A 20735-nucleotide genomic window follows, 5' to 3' on the forward strand; every position below is an offset into this window, starting at 1 on the left:
GCAACCACATCATTTCATGTTGCTTCTATGATTCCGTAATGTCACGTGTCAGCTTGAGTTCATGACAGGACTTGAACTGCAGTCTTTCAACGCTCTATCAGGTGAGCTACAACACAAACTATACATGTTGGAATTAGTGTATATATGTAGGTGGGTCTGTAATACAAGCATTAAAATGTATAAATTTTCAAAAGATGCGTTAGAGTAAAAGTGTGTCGATATCATAAAATAGCAGGTTTTTATAAAGTAATTATCAGACATTAAAGTCATGATTTGCGTGAAAGTGAGTAAAACACACAGTTGTTGTAGCGCCTCTAGTGTTCATTTCACCTGGAAACTACAGGGAATTCTACCTGGAGACACATATAACAAGTTTTGCAAAAATGTATATAGAGTCACATTTTCACTATGAGACCAGGTTGTACATAGTGGGCTGTCTGCTCATAACAAGCCTTGAAACAATTCACAAGTGCTTGTTTTTGTACAGCAGTAATGCCTGTTGGAAACACAGCCAGAAGAAGCATTAGCTTTGTTTTACATACACGGATATCACTGAGCAGCATCCAAAGCAAAGCTGACAGGCAACCTGAAACCTGCCAACCGGCTAAAATGAGACAATTGTTCCTAGCTAAAGTACTGTGTTTTTAAACAGTGCAGCCTTTGGCTGGCCCAGGTTGTTCTAGAATGGACAATGGACCCAGAAAGCAGAGGTTTTGGACATTTTGGATGTTCCATCCAAAGCCCCACAAGCTCAGGCTACGGGTATTAGGCATTCGAAAATATTTCTGTGGTCATCACTGTGTTCACAGCTTGAGACCCAGACAGGCACAAAGAGGCAAATCCAACACCTCAGGGTTTTTTTATGCTAAACTGTCTTCTGCTGAACTGGGCAGGCCACATCAACAAGAGAGAGAGATGTGTCCTTAAAGGGATAGATCTCTGAGTGTTGCTGTGCTAAAACTTATCTCAGCTTAACACAATGTGCATACTTTAAAATCCAAAATTGCTGTCATTAATGCTTTCAAATAATGCAAATCAACTGGCACGTCTTTGAGAAACACAATAAGAGAATAGGAGAAAAATCAAGCATTTTTATTAAGAATTAGCATCAAATGAATGAATGAATTAAAGTTGAAGTGTCTTTTTCGATGTTAAAATACCATTTCCTTGCACTTTTTCATTTGCAGTGGCAACTATAAGTAAGCCATTTCAATACAATGGTGGTTATAAGTGCCTCACTTAAAAGCTTAAAAAAGGGTTGAAAAGTATCATAAAAGTAGTCCATGCAACTCCTGCATCATATTCCAAGTCTTGAAGGCATACAATCGGTTTTGGTGAGAAACCAAGACATTTTGAAGTGAAAATATTAACTTTGCGCCTTCATGAGCACTATGAGAGAAACTCATTCACAGTGGCTCAGGTGTTCAAGGCTTGAATGACAGCCTCAGTCTCCTTTCACTTTAATTGTATTGAAAGAAGATGGAATAAAAGTGAATGGTGAATGAGGCTAACATTCTGCCTAACATCCTTTGTGTTCCACATACAAAAGAAAGTCATATGGGAACAACATGAGGGTGTAAATGATGACAGAATTTTCCTTTTGGGTGAACTATTCCTTTAAAGGGTACATACAGTTAAAAACAGTTCTGAAACTGAGGCTTTGTAGCTTCAGCAGACAATTAACACAAGGAAAGAAGCACAGACTTCATGTTCAGCAGGTCAACAATAACTCAACATCAAACAAATATCAGTTTAATTGGGGCATACGGACACTTTAATTAACTGCTTTTGCTAAGAGGTGCAAACAAACACCCACATATACAGCACAATAAAAATTCTTGTGGCGCATTTAGCACGTTAGCACAGAACTCCCTGATAGTAGAGATGGACATTTTGCAGTTATGTATATCAATGTGTTACAAAAGCATTCACCATCCTGTCCTCTTTGGGGAAAGATTCATTCCAAAGTTTTTGATAGATTGTGGGATAAATATATCATTACTGAGATGAGATGATAATAAGATTCATAATGACAAAACAGCTAAGTTGGGACAACAATAAGGAATTATCTCTGACTGGCATATATGATTAAATACCTGGCCTTTTCGGATGGAACAAGTTATAATATTCTACATTCGGATTATAGAAAATTTGTCCTCATTTGCTAACGATCATGTTGTTCCAAACCCCAATTACTTTCTAAGTCTCAGTCACCATTCACTTTCATTGCACTTTTTTTCAGTACAATGAAAGTAAATGGTGACTGAGGCTAACATTCTGCCAACATCTCTTTTTGTTTCTAAACGGAAAAAGTCTAAAACCACTAAGAAGGTTGAATAACTCTTAAATATTCCATAGACTTCCTTCGGATAAAACAGAAAGACCTTCCTGAAAAAACACAAAGCGATCAAGGTCATTTTAATGACAATCATGATATTTACCTCATTAACTAACTGAAACATTTTATAATGCTTTTCCACATTCACTCTACCAGTCTAGGTACAAAGGTGTCTGTGGACATGCAGACCATACGTTCAAGGTTAAAATTCACCTTGGGACTCTGAGAAAGAGAAAATTGCATATTTTAATAATCATAAAAAAGAAGAAAATAGATGATTTGAATTCCATTTGCTGGCACTAAAAAGACTAGACAAAGATTACATCTCTATCCTTGTACCAGCTAAAGGTAAGAATATTACAACCTTTAAAAGATCTTTTGACTTTGCTGTGTTACCTGACTTGAAGCAGTAATGATAGAACCACTGAGCATGCAGTCGTAAACAAGATAATTGTATAATTCATCACTAGTGCAATATTTCTGACAAAATGCAATTCTGTTTTGTGTTAGTGTTAGCTCGTTATAAGTTTATTTTCCCCCACATTTTCAGGTCAGAGACTGTGACTCCAATGAATTCCATCTAGGATGGAAGGAGCCTACAGTATGCTAGTCCATACTTAAAAAAGACTGCTCTGGCCTCTCTGCTATGGTGTTGAATAGGGGTGTAATGGTTCTCTGTAAAAAATATGTACGGTTCACCACCCACGGTTCAGTAAGCATTTGCACTGCAGTTCATCTCAAGTTTAATGACGCATCTGGATCATAGAGTTTGGTGAAGAAAATAAAGTGGCAAATAGACATGTGCAGTTATAACCTCCGCTAATGCACCTGTATCGCTCTGTAGAAACGCTCTGCCTGTTTCACGTGGTCAACTTTCTACAGAGAGAAGCTGTCCTATTAACTATAAGCAGGGGCGTACATTCCGGGGGGTCAAAACAAGCAAGTACTACCCCCCCCCACCCCCCACATTATTTAAAACATGCTCAGTGGAAACATGCAAATGCTTCCAATTTTAAAGCCAAATCTACACCCTTGACTGTAAGTATGTTAAATCAGTTGATGACATCACAGTTCTGCACGCGTTAGTGTGAAGTTGAAAATGGCAAGCTGAGAAAACAAGCCGGAAGATAGAGAAGCCCCATGCGTCATTCAAGTCTCCCATCTGGAAACTTTTTCTTTTAGCAGTCAATCACAACAGCGATGGTCATAAAACCTTTACAAAACAGGCGCTGTTTGAAAACATTGCTCGACGCGAGTGCCATATAGTGGTAATACATCAATGTTTGATTATTTATTTACGCCAACATAGATAGATAGTGCACGGTGCACACTGAGCTGCAGGTGAGCCTGAAACTGCACACAGACACACTCCCTTCCGTCTTTAAGGAGCTCAGTGCTTGTTAGGACAGTCATATAACAATAACAAAAGTGCTTGGGGTGTTCATTGCCAAAGTTATGTTGCCCTACTACTCCGTTGATGAAGATGTGGGATTTCTGTATATGATTAAAACACTCGTGTTGCATTACGACATCCCTTCTAGTATCCATTTTAACAGCAAGGTTTTTCCTTCTGTAGTGATGTACAGCTTCCGAATGTTGAATATATGTTGAGTATGAAATGCACTTTATGTTGATGCATGTAGCATAAATGCAGGTATTAAGTTAAATGTTGAGTTAATAATTAGAGAACAGTTTTTTTTTTTTTTTTTTTTTAGATAAGGACACTGGTTTTATTCAGTAATACTGTAGTAGCCATATATAAACCATGGTTTTACTATAGTAATATTGTAGTAGTCATGACTGAAGTAACAATGATTGCTGTCACCATTGATTTCTTGGCAGAATTCATAGTTTTGATACAATGAACCATTGTTTTACAATAGTAATACTGTTTCCATATAGTAACCATCATTTTACTTTAGTATTGTAACCATGACAGTATGTTAATTTTGACATCATGACACCATGTTAATTTTGTGGTTACTATGTTTTCCTAAAAATACCAAGGTTAAACTATGGTTACTGTAGTAAAACCATACTGGAGGGCAAATCTATTGAAGTATTTGTTACCAAATAGAATATTTTTACTTTGGATTTGGCAGTAATATATATATATATATATATATATATATATATATATATATATATATATATATATATATATATATTTTTTTTTTTTTTTTTTTTTCTGAACATAACAAATACCGAACCGTACCAAAACCGTGACCCTAAAACCGTGATACAAACCGAACTGTGAGAAATTTGAACCGTAACACCCGTAGTGTTGAATAGGTTTTATTGTTCCTTTATTGTGTCACAATTTGGCATTCAGAAGAGATTCGACCACTGCAACGTGAGTCATGTCACTTTCCTTAAAAATGTATTTGCACGGATGTTTTCTGGTGTGAATGTTCTGTGACTGCATTCCCAAAAGCAATTTGTCTTATGGTGAAATGAGTCCTGCCAAATATGACATTAAATTACTGGGATGGTTTTTGGAACCAGCTAAATGCCTTTGATGAGTAATTTTACAGTAAGACGCTCGTGTCACAATTTTAATGGAAATCTCTTTGTATAAAGTTATAGCTGGAAACATTATTCAGCTCAATAAAAGATGTCTGAAAAAAATCAGAAATATTATTTTGAGCTAAAATCTCTTAAAATTATATGAGACATACTGGAACACATTTAAAGGGGTCATATCACACTCTTTTGTATTGTTCTTCCCCCCTGTGGTTCACTTATAATTTTAGTAGAGTTTTTTAGCCAAAAACAGTCACATTTTAGTTTTTTTATCACCATTTCCCACACTCTCCCAAAGACTAATAATTATACAGGACATTTTTATTTATTTTTTTGGTGCTGTGCCTTTAAAGGAATAGAAAGTGAAAATTATTTTCCAAACCCATTTGGCTTTTTTTTTTTTTTGTGGAAGACAAAATGAGATATTAGGTAGAATGACAGCCTCAGTCACCATTCACTTTCATTTTATGGACATAAGATGCAATGAGTGTAAAATTAATCAGACTAAACTACTGCCTAACATCTCCTTTTGTGTTCCACACACAAAAAAATTTAAATGTTAGGGACTTCTTCCCTTTAATCTCAAAAGATCAATGAAAATTTGATTCATCCTAATAACACTTTGTTGAACAAATCTGAAATGTTAATTTGTTAAAAGCGGAGATACTAGTCTGAGAATAAAACAAAGCCGTAAAGTATATCGGTCCAAAATGTCCCTAGACAGATCCACTTTTAAAGGAGTAGTGTTCACACCACCTCCAAAGATGAATGATCATGTCAGGTAAAAGCAACCAACAGTATCAGAACTGAGATCAAGCATGTGAAAAAAGCCCGAAAGCACAGGAGACAAAAGAGCTGTAAAATAAATAAATAAATAAATAAAAATAAAAAAAGAACAAAACAAAATCAATTTTGGAATATGACAGACACTTGAGACCCTCAAAAAAATAATAAAAAAAAATAAATAAAAAATAAACATATGGTAAAAATACTCTATTGGGCGATGGCTTTCTGTATTGAAATGTTTTTATTGTGTCTTAATCTTTTTGCACTACATGAGTCTTTGTATTTTTAATATTGATTTTTCATTGTTAAACTTGTTTAGACAATTTGTGAGTCATCTCAGATTTTGTTGGGAGAGCTGTGTGGGCAGAATCTGTGTCTTCCATTAATTCTATTTCCTTTTTGAGATCAAAAAACGGATAACGAAAAAACAGGTGTGTTTTCTTTTTTCTTTAAGTAAAAAACATACACAAATTAATTCATTTTTTAAAAAGTAGAATTATAGCCTTTTTCTATTTTTTGTTTCTCATTCTCCCTTCTCAAAACAAAAACTGAAGGGAAGAAAAACAATAATATGTTTTAATTTACATAACTCTTCTCATCAACACTTACAAAAGTCACCAGCAAGGGGAGTAAAGATAAGAGACATAACATATATTTTATGTGGGGTAAGAGCATGTGACTATTCAGATCAAGGGCATAGCCAGGAAATTACTTTTGGGTGGCCCTCAATAAAAATGGATGGGCCAAGTTTTCACCCAAATTTATTTTAAAATTTTCCTTAACAACAGAGAAGTGGCGCATACAAACAGTTCTTTCACACTTTCAGAAATCAGAATTTATGCATTTTAAACTGTTTTATAAATATATATTTTAAGTCAAAGAATAATCTCTAACATTCTAGGTGGGCCTGAGTTTAATTTTGGGGGGCCCAGGTCCTCAGATGATAAATAATAGTATAGTAAATATGGCATTTTGTGGAAAAAATACTGTTATCATGGTGATTTTAAGGGATATACAGTAAAGGGACTTTTAAGAGGGAAGGAAAGCCATATTTGGATGGCATAATTTTACCGGACATACTGTATGTCTGTAAGTTATTACTGCAGATGTCTGTAAATTTACCGTTGATTTGCATGGGACTTAAGCGATGTCTGCAGAAATCATAGAGATGGGTGTGTCTTCTGCATTTACAAACTTTCGCCACATAACTGACCTATCAGAACATTTATTGCAGTTTATTAATTGTGCAGGGCATTTTAAACATGATAATATACTGAATCTGGGATTATTAGAAGAAATTGATTGAAATATCTGGCAAAAATATAACAGAACTGGTGATATTGGTAAGTCTGAAATTCTATATTACACTCTTGAATAAAAAATATGGACAATCCGTTCACATTATATTTGTTCCTCTGCAAAATATGTTCTGAAATGCAGGGGTCAAATCAAAATTATATGTGTTTGTGTAGCTACTTTTTTCATTTTCTTAACCCCAAAAAAATAAAAAAATAAAAATATAAATAAATATATAAATATATATATATATATATATATATATATATATATATATATATATATATATATATATTTTTTTTTTTTTTTTCTTCTTCTTCTTCTTCTTTTTTTCATGGCTAAATAAACACTCAACAACATAAAATGCTTGAGGAAAAACATGCATCAGTCCAAACACAACAGCCAGAGTTATCTGCATTTCATCTGAAGTGAAGCGCGTTTTACAATTTCTAGTGTCTTCTCTTGACCAACATCCACTTCAGACAATTGAATAACTTGAGAAACAATGAAAGTTAAAGGTTTCACATGTTAGACAGTGCAGATTCAGTGGCTTTTTACCAGCATGTCAGTTTGCAGGGGATTATAACCAGGGGTTATTTTTACCGGGCGTTTTATAGAAGGTAAAATAGTCTATGCAATAATCTTTATTGCCGCATGAAGTCCATAAAAATTACTGGCATGACAAATTCGCACGGGATTAAATTCAGGGAGAAACTCTGGTAATTATTACCTTCTCCCAGGCCCCCATATAAAACTAAGTTCCAGCATCTATGATCCTCACTGGAACAGCCTAAAATCTCCTTTTGTGTTCCATGGAAGAAAGAAAGTCATATGGATTTGTAACAACATGAATGGTGAGTAAATAATAACAGAATATTCATTTTGGATGAACTATCCCTATAAGAATGATTAGTCAACTAGTTGTTCAGACAACCCACTGGCTAATCAATTATGAAAATATGTCTCTAGTAAACACAAAACCCATTTCTGAGGTGCCACAGGTGATGGTGGGCTGGAAGGTGACGTGGTTGGAAAAGAAAAGAAATGTCTCACCTATTTGCATATGGGCGAAACAGAAAACATTCTGTGATCATCAATCTGAGATGTGTCAAGATGCGCACTGCAAATCCACCTACAGTGCATTGTCTAAAAGACAAATGGCAACATGTAGGTTATGAACCTTTCCCAGGCGACCTTTAAAATTCTCATGGAGGCAGCCCGTCAGTTTCAACACCGTATTAACGTTGAATTATATTGCATACAACTTCTCACAAAGTTGCCAAGTGACCTTCCGTTTTTCCTCTGTCTCAGACTGAAAGCAATTGTTAACATCTCTTTTAGAAGGCGGAAATTAACATTAAATTACAGAAATATGAAGATTAGCTGTTACTGACTAATGTATTTAATTAAGATGCCAGGCAGAAACTTGCATTAATTGATCAACCTTTGACGTTATTTCTGATGCTGTCAGTGTGTGGAGAACTTCAGATACAAAAAGAAACCGCCAAGAAACTTTTGACCGAGTGATAGCAATAAGCACACTAATGGAATATGATTTCGTGGATTTTAACAAAACTTTATTGCATACTAATTTTAGATAAAAAATTAAAGAAAAAATATAGCAAGAGCTGCTTCAGCATTGGCTAGCTTGTTGAGGGCCAAATTAAAGGTGCACTCAGTAATATTTGTGCTAATGTTCCACTAACACCTAGCTGCGTCATGCAGCATCAAGCAAAAAAAAAAAAAAAAATTTTTTAAATTCTCAGTTGCCATTGTAGAAATGTGCTATTTGCAGTCAGCCATGATTAATATATTACATGACTGAAAGCATCTAATTACAAAGGATTATTAAGATAAAGCAAGTAATATTCAGCTGGTCATGTATGTAAAATAAAGCAGCTTTTTGTCTAAGACTGAAATAACTAGTCTCAACTTCACCTGAACTGATCATTTTAAACATATATATTTTTTAAAGTACTATTCTACTATTAATATTTCTTTCTGGTTAAAAGTGTAGCAATTAGCACAAAAAAAAAAAAAAAAAATTATCCGGAGTGCACCTTTAACATAATACTAAACAAGCGTAGCTTCTGGAGAAATTTCAAGTCTAATCCTGGACAACAAAGATGCTTTTAAATTCAATCTCTGGGTAAATATCTTTTAATCCCAAAAAGAAGACAAATCTTGGAAAATCTAGCAATTACACAACATTAGCTTTTAAGCTAAAGTTAATCTGTTTGATCCTGATATCTTATCTCACCGTACTTAGCAGAAATTCTTACCTTTTGTCGAATCTCTTCCTCCATTTTGACAGGCGACCCATACTCAGCTACCTGTTTAACGCCTTCACTAGCAAAACCTCCATACTCCCATAACACATAGCTCCTAGTGTGAGATGCACCAATGAGAGCCGACCAATGATTAGCACGTCCTTTGGGAGAGAAACAACAACAGTGAACAAATAAAAGATTTTCAACTGTTGTCTTTGACCTTGAGTAAGAATCTGAGCCCTTTGGAGCAAAGACAATTGTTCTGTTCCAAAACCTAGTGAGCTGCCTACAAAGGCAGCATTTTAAGACATAAGCACACAACATGGAAGCTGTTCCAAAAGCATCTTAATTATGCTGCCTCTTAAATAAGCTGCTTTCAGCAGCATTGCAAGTATCCTTCGTGGTGACTGGATATCATGGAAAAGACAACATATAAATAAATATATTTCATTCAAAACAGACAATTAATGATATATATAAAAAAGTGTGTGTTCAGTGTAATTAAAAGTTGATAAGTCTACCAAATATTTGCGTGTGCTATGCATTTTTATGCTTATTGGAGTATCACAATCAATATCTATTAAAATCAGTGGTAACACTACAATAATTTTTTACTTTTAGTAAATACATTACGTATCATGAACTAACAATAAAAGTGTTTTTTTTTTTTTTTCACAGCATTTATTAATCTTGGCTAATGTTAATTTATGCAAACACCATTGTTCATTGTTTGTTCATGTAAGTTCATAATGCATAAACTAACGTTAACACATTAATTACATTGAATTTTTCATTTAAAAAATGTCAAATTAACCTCATCCAAGATTAATAGTGCTGTAAAAATATTATTCATTGTTTGTTCATTTTAACTAACGTAGTTTCCAAATGTTTACAAATGCAACCTTATTATAAATTGTTACCAAATAAATTGTGAATTGCGTGAAAACACTATTTGTTTGATGGACAGAGTTGCTGCCTATGTAAAATTAGAATGCTGCTTTGGTGGCCGTTCACACCTGATGCGTTTTTGCATTTGCTCATGCTGTTTTTCAGTTGTTTTCTATGTAAACATGATTTATACGGACGTCTTTGACCGTTGCACACCTCTCACTGTTTTTTTGTTTTGTTTTTTTGCATCTTGCACTGCATGTAGGAGTGCTACGTTTTTTTTAGACGATGTGTCAAGTTAAAAAGAACTTAAACTGAGACACATACATTTGTGGCCTGCATCAAGCTTCTTTTAGCACACAAATGAGTGTGAATGCCCCTTAGAAGGAAGCAGCCTATGTCACTATGACATTATGCAGTGAAGCAGTTCACTAGGTTTTTCAAAATTAGAATAAAAAATAGTCATTTGTTTTCTGTGTTGCATGAATAGTGAAATAGGATCAGTCCTTTAAGGAGTGAGAACACACGTACAATGCAAAGCTCAATCACACAGAGCTGACTGATAATTGCACTTCTGTATCTAAGAAACTAAGAACTTGTAGTCTAGCATTTATCTCCAGACAAGGTTCTACTCTTATCTCCCCTTTAAAGAGATAGGCTGTATGTACCTACTGCATACATCATGTCTGTTTCCACAGACCTATTAACTTGCCATTGTTGGCAATGCACTCTGTGACAACATCTGTCCGGCTTGTCTTATCTCACAAATTATCACAGCCCAACTAGCAGTCCTGCCTGCCAAACTGTAAATAACCGACTGTATCATCACTGCCACAAACATAGGTAATGAACCCGGTCTCCTGCGGACTGCTGTATTAGCAAACCAGCCCTGGGATCTAAAGCCACGAGAAAGAGATATTGCTGCCCACCCATTGCTATATTTCTTTCTCCAAAGTGCTGTGTTCAAATCTATGGTTTTCAAAAGTAAAGTCTGTGTGGCAACAAGAATGCCGTTTAAAGGTTGCCAGAGCTTTTAAATGAATAGTTCATACAAAAATGAAAATTGTCATAATTTACGCACTATAGTGTCATTCCAAAACAGTATGACTTTTTTCCTTCTGTGTACAAAAGAAAGATTTTTAATGAATAAACCCAGCCTTTGTTTTTTCAATGCAACTGCAGTTGCTAGTGACTAGTGCTAGTGAAGTCAGTGCTGCTTATGCATCATAATCCAGTCTTCTGGCCCATAATTTAAGTAATCTTTTTAGTGAAAACCTTGACGTCCATTATGCGTTCATGAGTGCTTTGAAAGAAGCTCATTCACAGTGGTTTGCATGCAGTGTTGGGGAGTAATGGAATACAAGTAATGGGAATACGTATTTAAAATACAAAATATAAGTAACGTCTTGGTTACTGTCGTAATCTCCATTCCCTGATGGAGGGAACGAGGTGTTGTGTCGATGTAGTGACACTAGGGGTCGCCCTTGGGAGCCCCAAACATCTCAGATCTTTGAGAAAAGTCCAATGAGAATTGGCGAGTGGAATTTGCATGCCACTCCCCCAGACATACGGGTATAAAAGGAGCTGGCTCGCAACCACTCATTCAGGTTTTGTTCTGAGGAGCCGAGACAGGTCCCGGCCATTTCAGCGGGTAGTACAGCGTTGTGGCAGGGGGGACACAACGTCTCATTCCCTCCATCAGGGAACGGAGGTTACGACAGTAATCGAGACGTTCCCCTTCTGTCACTCACTCGACATTGTGTCGATGTAGTGACACTAGGGGTCCCTATACGAAACGCCACAACTAGCTGAACCGTGTTATGTGGACTGCCGGTGCAGGTGCAAGCAAGCTGCTGCGTGCGTAGTGGCACGTAGCCTCCCCCAACGCCCCAAAAAACGTCATATAATTCCCCACATCCCTAGGGGGGCAAGAGACGTATCTAGTATGGAAGCAGGCCACGCTATTCTCTCTATTTTTTCTCTCCACAGAGTATTCAGTTATTCAGCCGAGGCCATTTTAATGCTCAGTATATGCGCCGGGGAATGTATTTTTTTCCTATCCTATACTTTCAGGGGGAAAAGACCCCGCGGAGACCACATCCTGCCCGGAGGGGAGGTAACATGTGGCAAGCACATCATGTGGGCTCAGAGCCGCACATGGAAGAGGCACGGTGATAGGTCCTGCCTGAAAGGGGAGGAGCTCTACAAACACGGCGAACGGGACAGAGAGGGCTCTGTCAAAGGGAGACGCAGGTCTGCCGACAGGGAGACCGTACTGCGGAAAATACATCACAGGGGGTTACCGGAGTAACCAGCGCCTGTGGAGCACCTACCTCAGTAAGGGCATATTAGCACACGTGCTGGTTTCGTCTGTGAATTCCTCTGCTGAATTCATATGCCACAGGGCTATGGAAGAAGAACATCCAGGGTTCACGGTTTTGTGAACTCGCATGGGAAAAGAAGCGCACATCTTCGCCTCTTTGGAGGGGAAAGGCGCTATACGCAAGCGATACACCCGGCCAGCTGTCTGTATTCCCGAACTTACCTGTCCGTACCTGACAGAACACGGGACGAATCCGGCTCCACCCGGAGATTGTAAAATCTCGCGAAGGTATTGGGTGTCGCCCAGCCCGCTGCCCTGCAAATGTCTGCTAGAGAGGTGCCATGGGCCAGTGCCCACGAGGATGCCAGACTCCTTGTGGAGTGTGCTCGTATTCCCAAATGGGCGGCCACGGCCTGGGCCTGGTATGCCATAGCAATGGCATTCACGATCCAGTGGGCAAGCCTCTGTTTGGAGACAGCATTCCCTTTCCACTGTCCACCAAAGCAGACAAAGAGCTGCTCAGAGCATCTAAATCTCTGCGTGCAATCCAAGTAGATGCGCAAAGTACGCACCGGACACAGCAACGACAGGGCTGGGTCTGGCTCCTCCTGGGGCAGTGCTTGCAGGTTCACCATCTGATCCCTGAAGGGGGTTGTGGGAACCTTGGGCACATAGCCCGGCCAGGGTCTCAGGATTACATGAGAGTCACCCGGACCGAACTCCAGGCAGGTATCGCTGACAGAGAATGCTTGCTGGTCCCCGACCCTCTTGATGGAGGTGAGCGCAATCAGGAGGGCCGTCTTCAAGGAGAGGGCTTTCAACTCGACTGACTCTAGCGGCTGAAAAGGGGCTCCGCGAAGGTCCAGGAGGACCACGGTGAGATCCCATGAGGGGAACAGGCATGGCCTAGGAGGATTCAGCCTCCGGGCACCTCTCAGGAACCTGATGCTCAGGTCGTGCTTCCCTAAGGACTTACCGTCCACTGTATCGTGGTGTGCCGCTATGGCGGCCACATACACCTTCAAGGTGGAGGGGGATAGCTGTTTCTCCAGCCTCTCCTGCAGGAAAGAAAGCACTGACCTGACTGCGCATCTCTGAGGGTCTTCAGCTCGGGAAGAACACCAATTCGCGAACCGATGCCACTTGATCGTGGCCTGAGTGATCGTGTCTACCACTGCTGGTGGTAGGCCATTTAGGTCTTCCGCGTCCCATCCAAGGGCCAGACGTGGAGGTTCCAGAGGTCTGAGCGCTGGTGCCAGATGGTGCCCTGTCCCTGAGAAAGAAGGTCCTTCCTCAGGGGAATTCGCCAGGGAGGGGCAGTCGCGAGGAGTGTGAGGTCTGAGAACCAAATCTGGGTGGGCTAATATGGGGCAACGAGGGTGACCTGCTCCTCGTCCTCCCTGACCTTGCTGAGGGTCACTAGGAGGAACGCATACTTGCGCAGCCCCCGGGGCTAGCTGTGTGCCAGCGTGTCTGGGCCGAGGGGCGCCCCCGTCAGAGAATACCTCAGTCACCGCTGATTCCATAGGAGGAGATGGTGGGCGAGTTGTGACATGCGACGTGAGCGTAAGCTGCCATGGCGATTTATATATGCTACTGTCGATGACCCGAAGGTGGCAGCCCAGTCGAGTCCTCGCCGTCTGACATCGTCAATACGCTCTCCGATGCAGCGATCGAGCACTCATCCCGCTCCGGAGCTCCGAAAGGGACACTAAGCTGGCCCTGGAGCGAGATGGTCTCCTCTCGGAACTCGCTGGGGGAAAGCGAGTGTGCTGGGGAATGGGAGGTCTGCGGGGATTTACCCGGCAGAGCCATGCCCATTGAAGCCCCCAAATCGCTTCCAGCGCCAGCCGGGCCGGCCTCGTACCCGGAGGTAGAAGGCACGGCACGGGGGGGTGGGCGTCTAGAGTGGCTTTCCTCCGGAAGAAGGAAAGCTGCGATCGCAACGTTGCCATGGTCATATTCTCGCAATGAGAACATGAACCATCCACGAATGCTGCCTCAGTGTGATTACGACCCAGACACGTGAGGCAGCACCCGTGGCCATCGGAAGCGGAGAGATAGCAACCGCATCCAGGAATCACACAAAGACAGAAAGGCATCTTGATAAAGACGCGTCTTTAAAAAGACGTTCACGTCAATGTGTTTGCTCTAATAGAGAAAATATACTCTTTGCAGGAATATAAACTCTCTTAGCGCTGTCAAAGTGCCCAGGGGCGTATTCTGCACAGATCTGTGCGGAAGGAGAGAAAAGTCGTTAGAATGCACCATATATCAAACAGCAAACGCTTCTTGGGCGGTGAATGGACCGGTAGTGGAAGACAGCTTGCTTACACACAACCGCTCGGCTCCGAAGAAAAAATCTGAATGAGTGGTTGCGAGCCAGCTCCTTTTACACCCGTATGTCCGGGGGAGTGGCATACAAATTCCATTCGCCAATTCTCATTGGCCTTTTCTCAAAGATCTGAGGTGTCTGGGGCTCCCAAGGGCGACCCCTAGTGTCACTATATTGACACAATGTCGAGTGAGTGACAGAAGGGGAACTGTATTCCACAACAATTACAATTTAAATCATTGGTAATTAGAATACAGTTACATTCAAAGAGTATTTTGATTACTGAAGAGATTACTTTGCATTTTATTGTCATTTGTTTCATTTAATATTTAGTCCTTTCAGATGGAAAACATTTATACATATAAATGATGCGATCCAAAGTACATTTGAACAGCGGTGAAACACTTTCTTATGATGTGTTACATTCATACGAGCAGACAGAGGAATAAGTTTGGAGTAAGTTTGGAGCAGAAGAAATAGAAATAATCCTTGTGTAAATTGTCAGCTTTATGCTAAGCTAAAATGGATCATAATTTCTTTTTTTCTAGTAAGACCTTTGATATTAGGGTAAAAATCATATTCTTGATAATAATTTTTGTATTGTTTTCCTGTAAAAAATATCTAAAAAATCCTTAAAACAAGATGAGTTAGATTTATCTTGTTTTAGAAACAACACTGCATAAGATATTTAGGTTTTAAAGATAATGTATTTTTAACATGTGTATTTTGTCTTACTGTACTGGCAGAATTTTTATAGTCAAAACAAGAGAAAATAATCTACCAGTGCTGAAGAAGTAATCCAAAGTATTTTGAATACATTACTGACCTTGAGTAATCTAACAAAATATGTTACAAATTACATTTTACAGCATGTATTCTGTAATCTGTAGTGGAATACATTTCAGAAGTAACCCTCCCAACCCTGTTTGCCTGTTCATGCATGAAACTGCATAGTTTAGGGATAAAAACAACTTGTATTCTCTCATGAACATGCATGGCACTGTGAACGAGCTTCTCTCTAAGTGCTCAAGAACGCATAACGGATGTCAAAATTTTCATTAATAAAATCATACTTTTTTATATTGTATATATTGTATATTTACTGTATGTTGTGCTCAAAAGTTTGAATACCCTTGGAGAATTGGTAATATATGTACCATTTTTAAAGGAACCATGAGTGAGCAGGCAAAACACATTTCTTTTATTTCTTATGGGATTCATATTCAACTGTAGGTTATAACAGAATGGCACAATCATAAAACAAAACATGGCAACAAAGAAAAAAAATGAAATGACCCCTGTTCAAAAGTCTGCATACCCTTAGTTCTTAATATTGTGTATTGCCCCCTTTAGCATCAATGACAGCGTGCAGTCTTTTGTAATAGTTGTCTATGAGGCCCCAAATTCTTGCAGGTGGTATAGCTGCCCATTCGTTTTGGCAAAATGCCTCCAGGTCATGCAAAGTCTTTGGTCGTCTTGCATGAACCGCACGTTTGAGATCTCCCCAGAGTGGCTCGATGATATTAAGGTCAGGAGGCTGTGATGGCCACTCCAGAACCTTCACCTTTTTCTGCTGTAACCACTGGAGGGTCAGCTTGGCCTTGTGCTTAGGGTCATTGTCATGCTGGAAAGTCCAAGAGCGTCCCATGCGCAGCTTTCGTGCAGAAGAATGCAAATTGTCTGCCAGTATTTTCTGATAACATGCTACATTCATCTTGCCATCAATTTTCACAAGATTCCCCACGCCTTTAGAGCTCACCCCCCCCCCCCCAAAACATCAGTGAGCCACCACCATGCTTCACAGTGGGGATGGTATTCTTTTCACTATAGGCCTTGTTGACCCCTCTCCAAACATAGCGCTTATGGTTGTGACCATAAAGCTCTATTTTGGTCTCGTCACTCCAAATTACAGTGTGCCAGAAGCTTTGAGGCGTGTCAAGGTGTTGTTGGGCATATTGTAACCGGGCTTTTTTGTGGCATTGGCAACTCGACCATGCAGCTCATTTTTGTTCAAGTATCGTCGTATTGTGCTCCTTGAAACAACCACACCGTCTTTTTCCAGAGCAGCCTATATTTCTCCTGAGGTTACCTGTGGGTTTTTCTTTGTATCCCGAACAATTCTTCTGGCAGTTGTGGCTGAAATCTTTCTTGGTCTACCTGACCTTGGCTTGGTATCAAGAGATCCCCAAATTTTCCACTTCTTAATAAGTGATTGAACAGTACTGACTGATATTTTCAATGTTTTGGATATCTTTTAATATCCTTTTCCATCTTTATAAAGTTCCATTACCTTGTTATGTAGGTCTTTTGACAGTTCTTTTCTGCTCCCATGGCTCAGTATCTAGCCTGCTCAGTGCATCCATGTTAGAGCTAACAAACTCATTAACTATTTATGCACAGACACTAATTGCAATTTTAAAAGCCACAGGTGTGGGAAATTAAACTTTAATTGCCATTTAAACCTGTGTGTGTCACCTTGTGTGTCTGTAACAAGGCCAAACATTCAAGGGTATGTAACATTTTGATCAAGGCCATTTGGGTGATTTCTGTTATCATTATGATTTAAAAAGGATCCAAACAACTATGTGATAATAAATGGCTTGATATGATCACTATCCTTAAATAAAAGACAGTTTTTTGGCATGATCAGTCATATTATCAAAATCAATGCCAAAATTTCACAATTTCTGTCAGGTTATGCAAACTTTTGAGCACAACTGTAGGGTATAATACTGTATACCTGCAGAAGACATGGAATATGACACACAGACATGGACTACTTTGATATTTTTGGGTGCTTTTTAATCTTTAAAGATAACTAAGTCACTATTAACTGCCATTGTACTGAAAAGACAGACGGGGATATTCATTAAAACATCTCCTTTTGTGTTCTGCAGAAGTAAGAAAGTCATACAGGTTTAGAATGACAAGAGGGGGAGTAAATTATCATAGAATTTTTATATTTTGGGTGGACTATTCCTTTAATTTTATGTACTGTGACATCTTTAACAACCATTATTGTTAAAACAAGGATTGTTCATTTTATGGACAGTATCTTCAAACCTTCTTACTTGGATAGTCCTTTGGATGAAATTTCTCAGACCAGTTTCCGTAGAAAGTGACTCTATACTTGGCAGTTCCACATGCACAGCACTCCTGAATGGGTTTTTCAGTAGTCGCCACCGGATCTGTGAAGAAAATTATGATTTAGCTATTGCATTTCAATGGTATGGTTTCCTTTTGTTTGTTTGTTGTTTTTTTTTTTTTTTGTGCATTTTTTTCACCCAGCTGGTGGGAAAACAATCTTTGTTTGTCCTTTTATTTTCAATTTTTCTCACATAACAACGTACATATGCATCTTACCCCTTAAAGTTTGCATGCATAATCACAACAACCATTTACAACTCACGTATTATTCTCTAGAACAGAAACATCAAAGAAAAGGAAAAGAAACCAAGAAAGACCTGTGAACTGAGCAAGCCTGAAAAAAACTATGTGAGACAAAGAAAAATGATTTGTAGATGAAAAAATTTTATCACATGCACATGGATGAGAGACCCAGCTTTGAAATTACCTTTCTCACACATCCTCTTGGTAAGGGAGCCTTCATCTTGAAAGAAAATGATTCTTCTTTGCACAACACTGGCCCTGCAATTAAAACATTAAAACGTTTGTGCCTTTACATCTATCTTTTGTATAGTTCTGAGAAAGTGTACTTTTAAGAACATTTATCACCATTATCGCATGCAAAATAGTTTTTAGTTAGAACAGACGATGCATTTTTTAACAAAGGCATCAGGCCACATTTGCATAATGCATAATGCTACTGTCTGAAAGCATAATTTCAGTTATGTATATATTAGTATGACATGAGTGCACACATCATTCAGCTGACAACTGGCACAACCCTGTACATGCTAAAGTCAACCTCCAGAACTTATAGAACAATGATTGGCATCTTAATGCACAGCTCATGAATGGTTCAAATAGTTCAGTCTTGAGAATAAATACATTTAGAGACATCCATCGAGGATGTAATTGACGGCTTAGTTCTCCTTTAAACCTCCCTTCTATAAACCTTTCCCTCCCTAGCCCCATTCCCAGGTGGGGTACCCACCCCAGAGACTTAGGTCAACTTTGCTCTGTTGCGACCCATGTGGAATACCAATGGTGAGCTCTACTGCTCTGTCCCACAGGAACCTATTGCTGTTGCTGTCAGTCAAGGATTTGACATGTGACAGAGCTGTCCATAGTGATATGCCCTCCTGCGAGTACACTCACATGCTTTTTGTGGGTGGTGTACAAGAGAAACTAGGGCTGGCCTTATCAGAATAAAGTGATAAAAGGCAACAGAGGATGTCAAGAATGTGTCAGTGATGTTTGAATTCCGGGAATGTGTTTAGAATCGCAAGTATGATGGATTATGGCTCAGCTGGGCTGTGAAACATGCAATGAGTAGCATCCTGTTTGACAAAGTAAATAAATGAAGTTGACATCATCTTTTAAATCCATTGTTTTTGACGGTGAAGATTGAAATGTGCTTCTGAAGATTTGGAAACCCATTCTCTCAAGCCTTCCCAAGACCCATTGGAAATGAATGTCCTCCACTGGTCAGTATGGTCTTAAACAGTTCTAAAATTAAGTCTTAAAGGAATAGTTCACTTGATCTGTCATCATTTACTCATCATGTCATTCCAAATCCAAATGACTTTCTTTCTTCTGTGGAACACAAAAGGAAATAATTTGATGAATGTCCCACTGCTGAATTCAGTGCAACTGCAGTACACAGTGACACATTTTACCAATAAACAAAGTACACAAAAGGGTCATAACAGTAGTCCATGCGATTTGTGCATTATATTCCAAGTCTTTTGAAGCCATTTGATCACTTTGTATGATGAACAGATCTAAATTTAAGTTGTTATTCACTCCTAAATCAAATCAATTCAAAACAAGTCCATGAATAGAGCTGAAATAAAATTTTGCAGCCACATTGAAAACTTCAAACCTCATTGATTCTTGCACATCTCATTACCAAACATCATGTTGCAATGTCATTGGTTCTGGTGCCATGACATCATGACATATGATCACGAGATCTGCAAGATGTTACTGACATGTCACCATTTTTAATATTTGCTATGTTTACAGGAGTTGATCAATAATTTTGCTCTGTTCATCGTACAAAATGATCGTATGCCTTTAAAAGATTTAGAATATGATGCACAAGTTGCATGGAGTACTTTAAGGATAATTTTGGGTGCTTTATTAATCGTTAAAACCCTATGTCCCTATGTACTGCTACTACTGTATTGAATTCAGACAATGGAGCATTCATTACTGTTAATTATTTCCTTTTGTGTTCCAAAAAATAAAGAAAGTCATACATGTTTGGAATGATATGAGGCTAATAATGACAGAATTTTCATTGTTGGGTGAGCTATCCCTTTCACTGAACACTGAAAGTTGCGTATTTCCAGAGTTCCAATGCATGTCAACAAAACAATCATATTCTCCACAATTAATCTGCCTTCCACAGCTTGATAGCACCAAGGAATTAAAGCATACCAAACCCAGATCAAAACCAGGTCCAGAGTAGCATTCTGTCTGACAAAGACATTGATGTAGTTATAACTCATAACAATAGACAACGATGTGTACTATCTCAAGACTAGGATTTCTGATCTTCTCAATACTTCCTCTGTTGGCAGTTGGTCAGTTTGGACCTCATTCATCTTTCAGGAGTCCCAATGTGTGTCAACAAAACCATCACGTTCGCCACATCTTATCTGCCTGCCACAGCTTGATGCCACAAAGGTATCAAAGGATACAAAATTCAGATCAAAACTCCAATCTTAGGTCTGTTTGACATTTAACTAGAAAAGTGCTGGAGGGATTCCAGAAGTAATTGCACTTTTATTTGATGTTCATTGGGCTGCGTTGCCAGTTGTGCTCCAGAGCCTAGGAGCTGGCATC

At 38.9% G+C, this 20735-nt stretch overlaps 1 protein-coding gene across 1 annotated transcript in view; it reads right to left on the reverse strand.

Moving 5' to 3' along the window:
* The window catches only part of LOC127437585 (spondin-1-like), a 102785-nt gene that overhangs the window by 68260 nt on the left and 13790 nt on the right, over window positions 1-20735 (reverse strand). The window contains exons 4-6 of the mRNA XM_051692607.1: window positions 18334-18407; window positions 17831-17947; window positions 9226-9374 (exon numbers count right to left, since the gene is read on the reverse strand). Coding sequence (XP_051548567.1) covers window positions 9226-9374; window positions 17831-17947; window positions 18334-18407 — 340 coding nt within the window. The remainder of the gene's footprint in view (window positions 1-9225; window positions 9375-17830; window positions 17948-18333; window positions 18408-20735) is intronic.

This window comes from Myxocyprinus asiaticus, chromosome 48 (genome assembly GCF_019703515.2).
Source record: "Myxocyprinus asiaticus isolate MX2 ecotype Aquarium Trade chromosome 48, UBuf_Myxa_2, whole genome shotgun sequence".
Lineage (NCBI taxonomy): Eukaryota > Metazoa > Chordata > Actinopteri > Cypriniformes > Catostomidae > Myxocyprinus > Myxocyprinus asiaticus.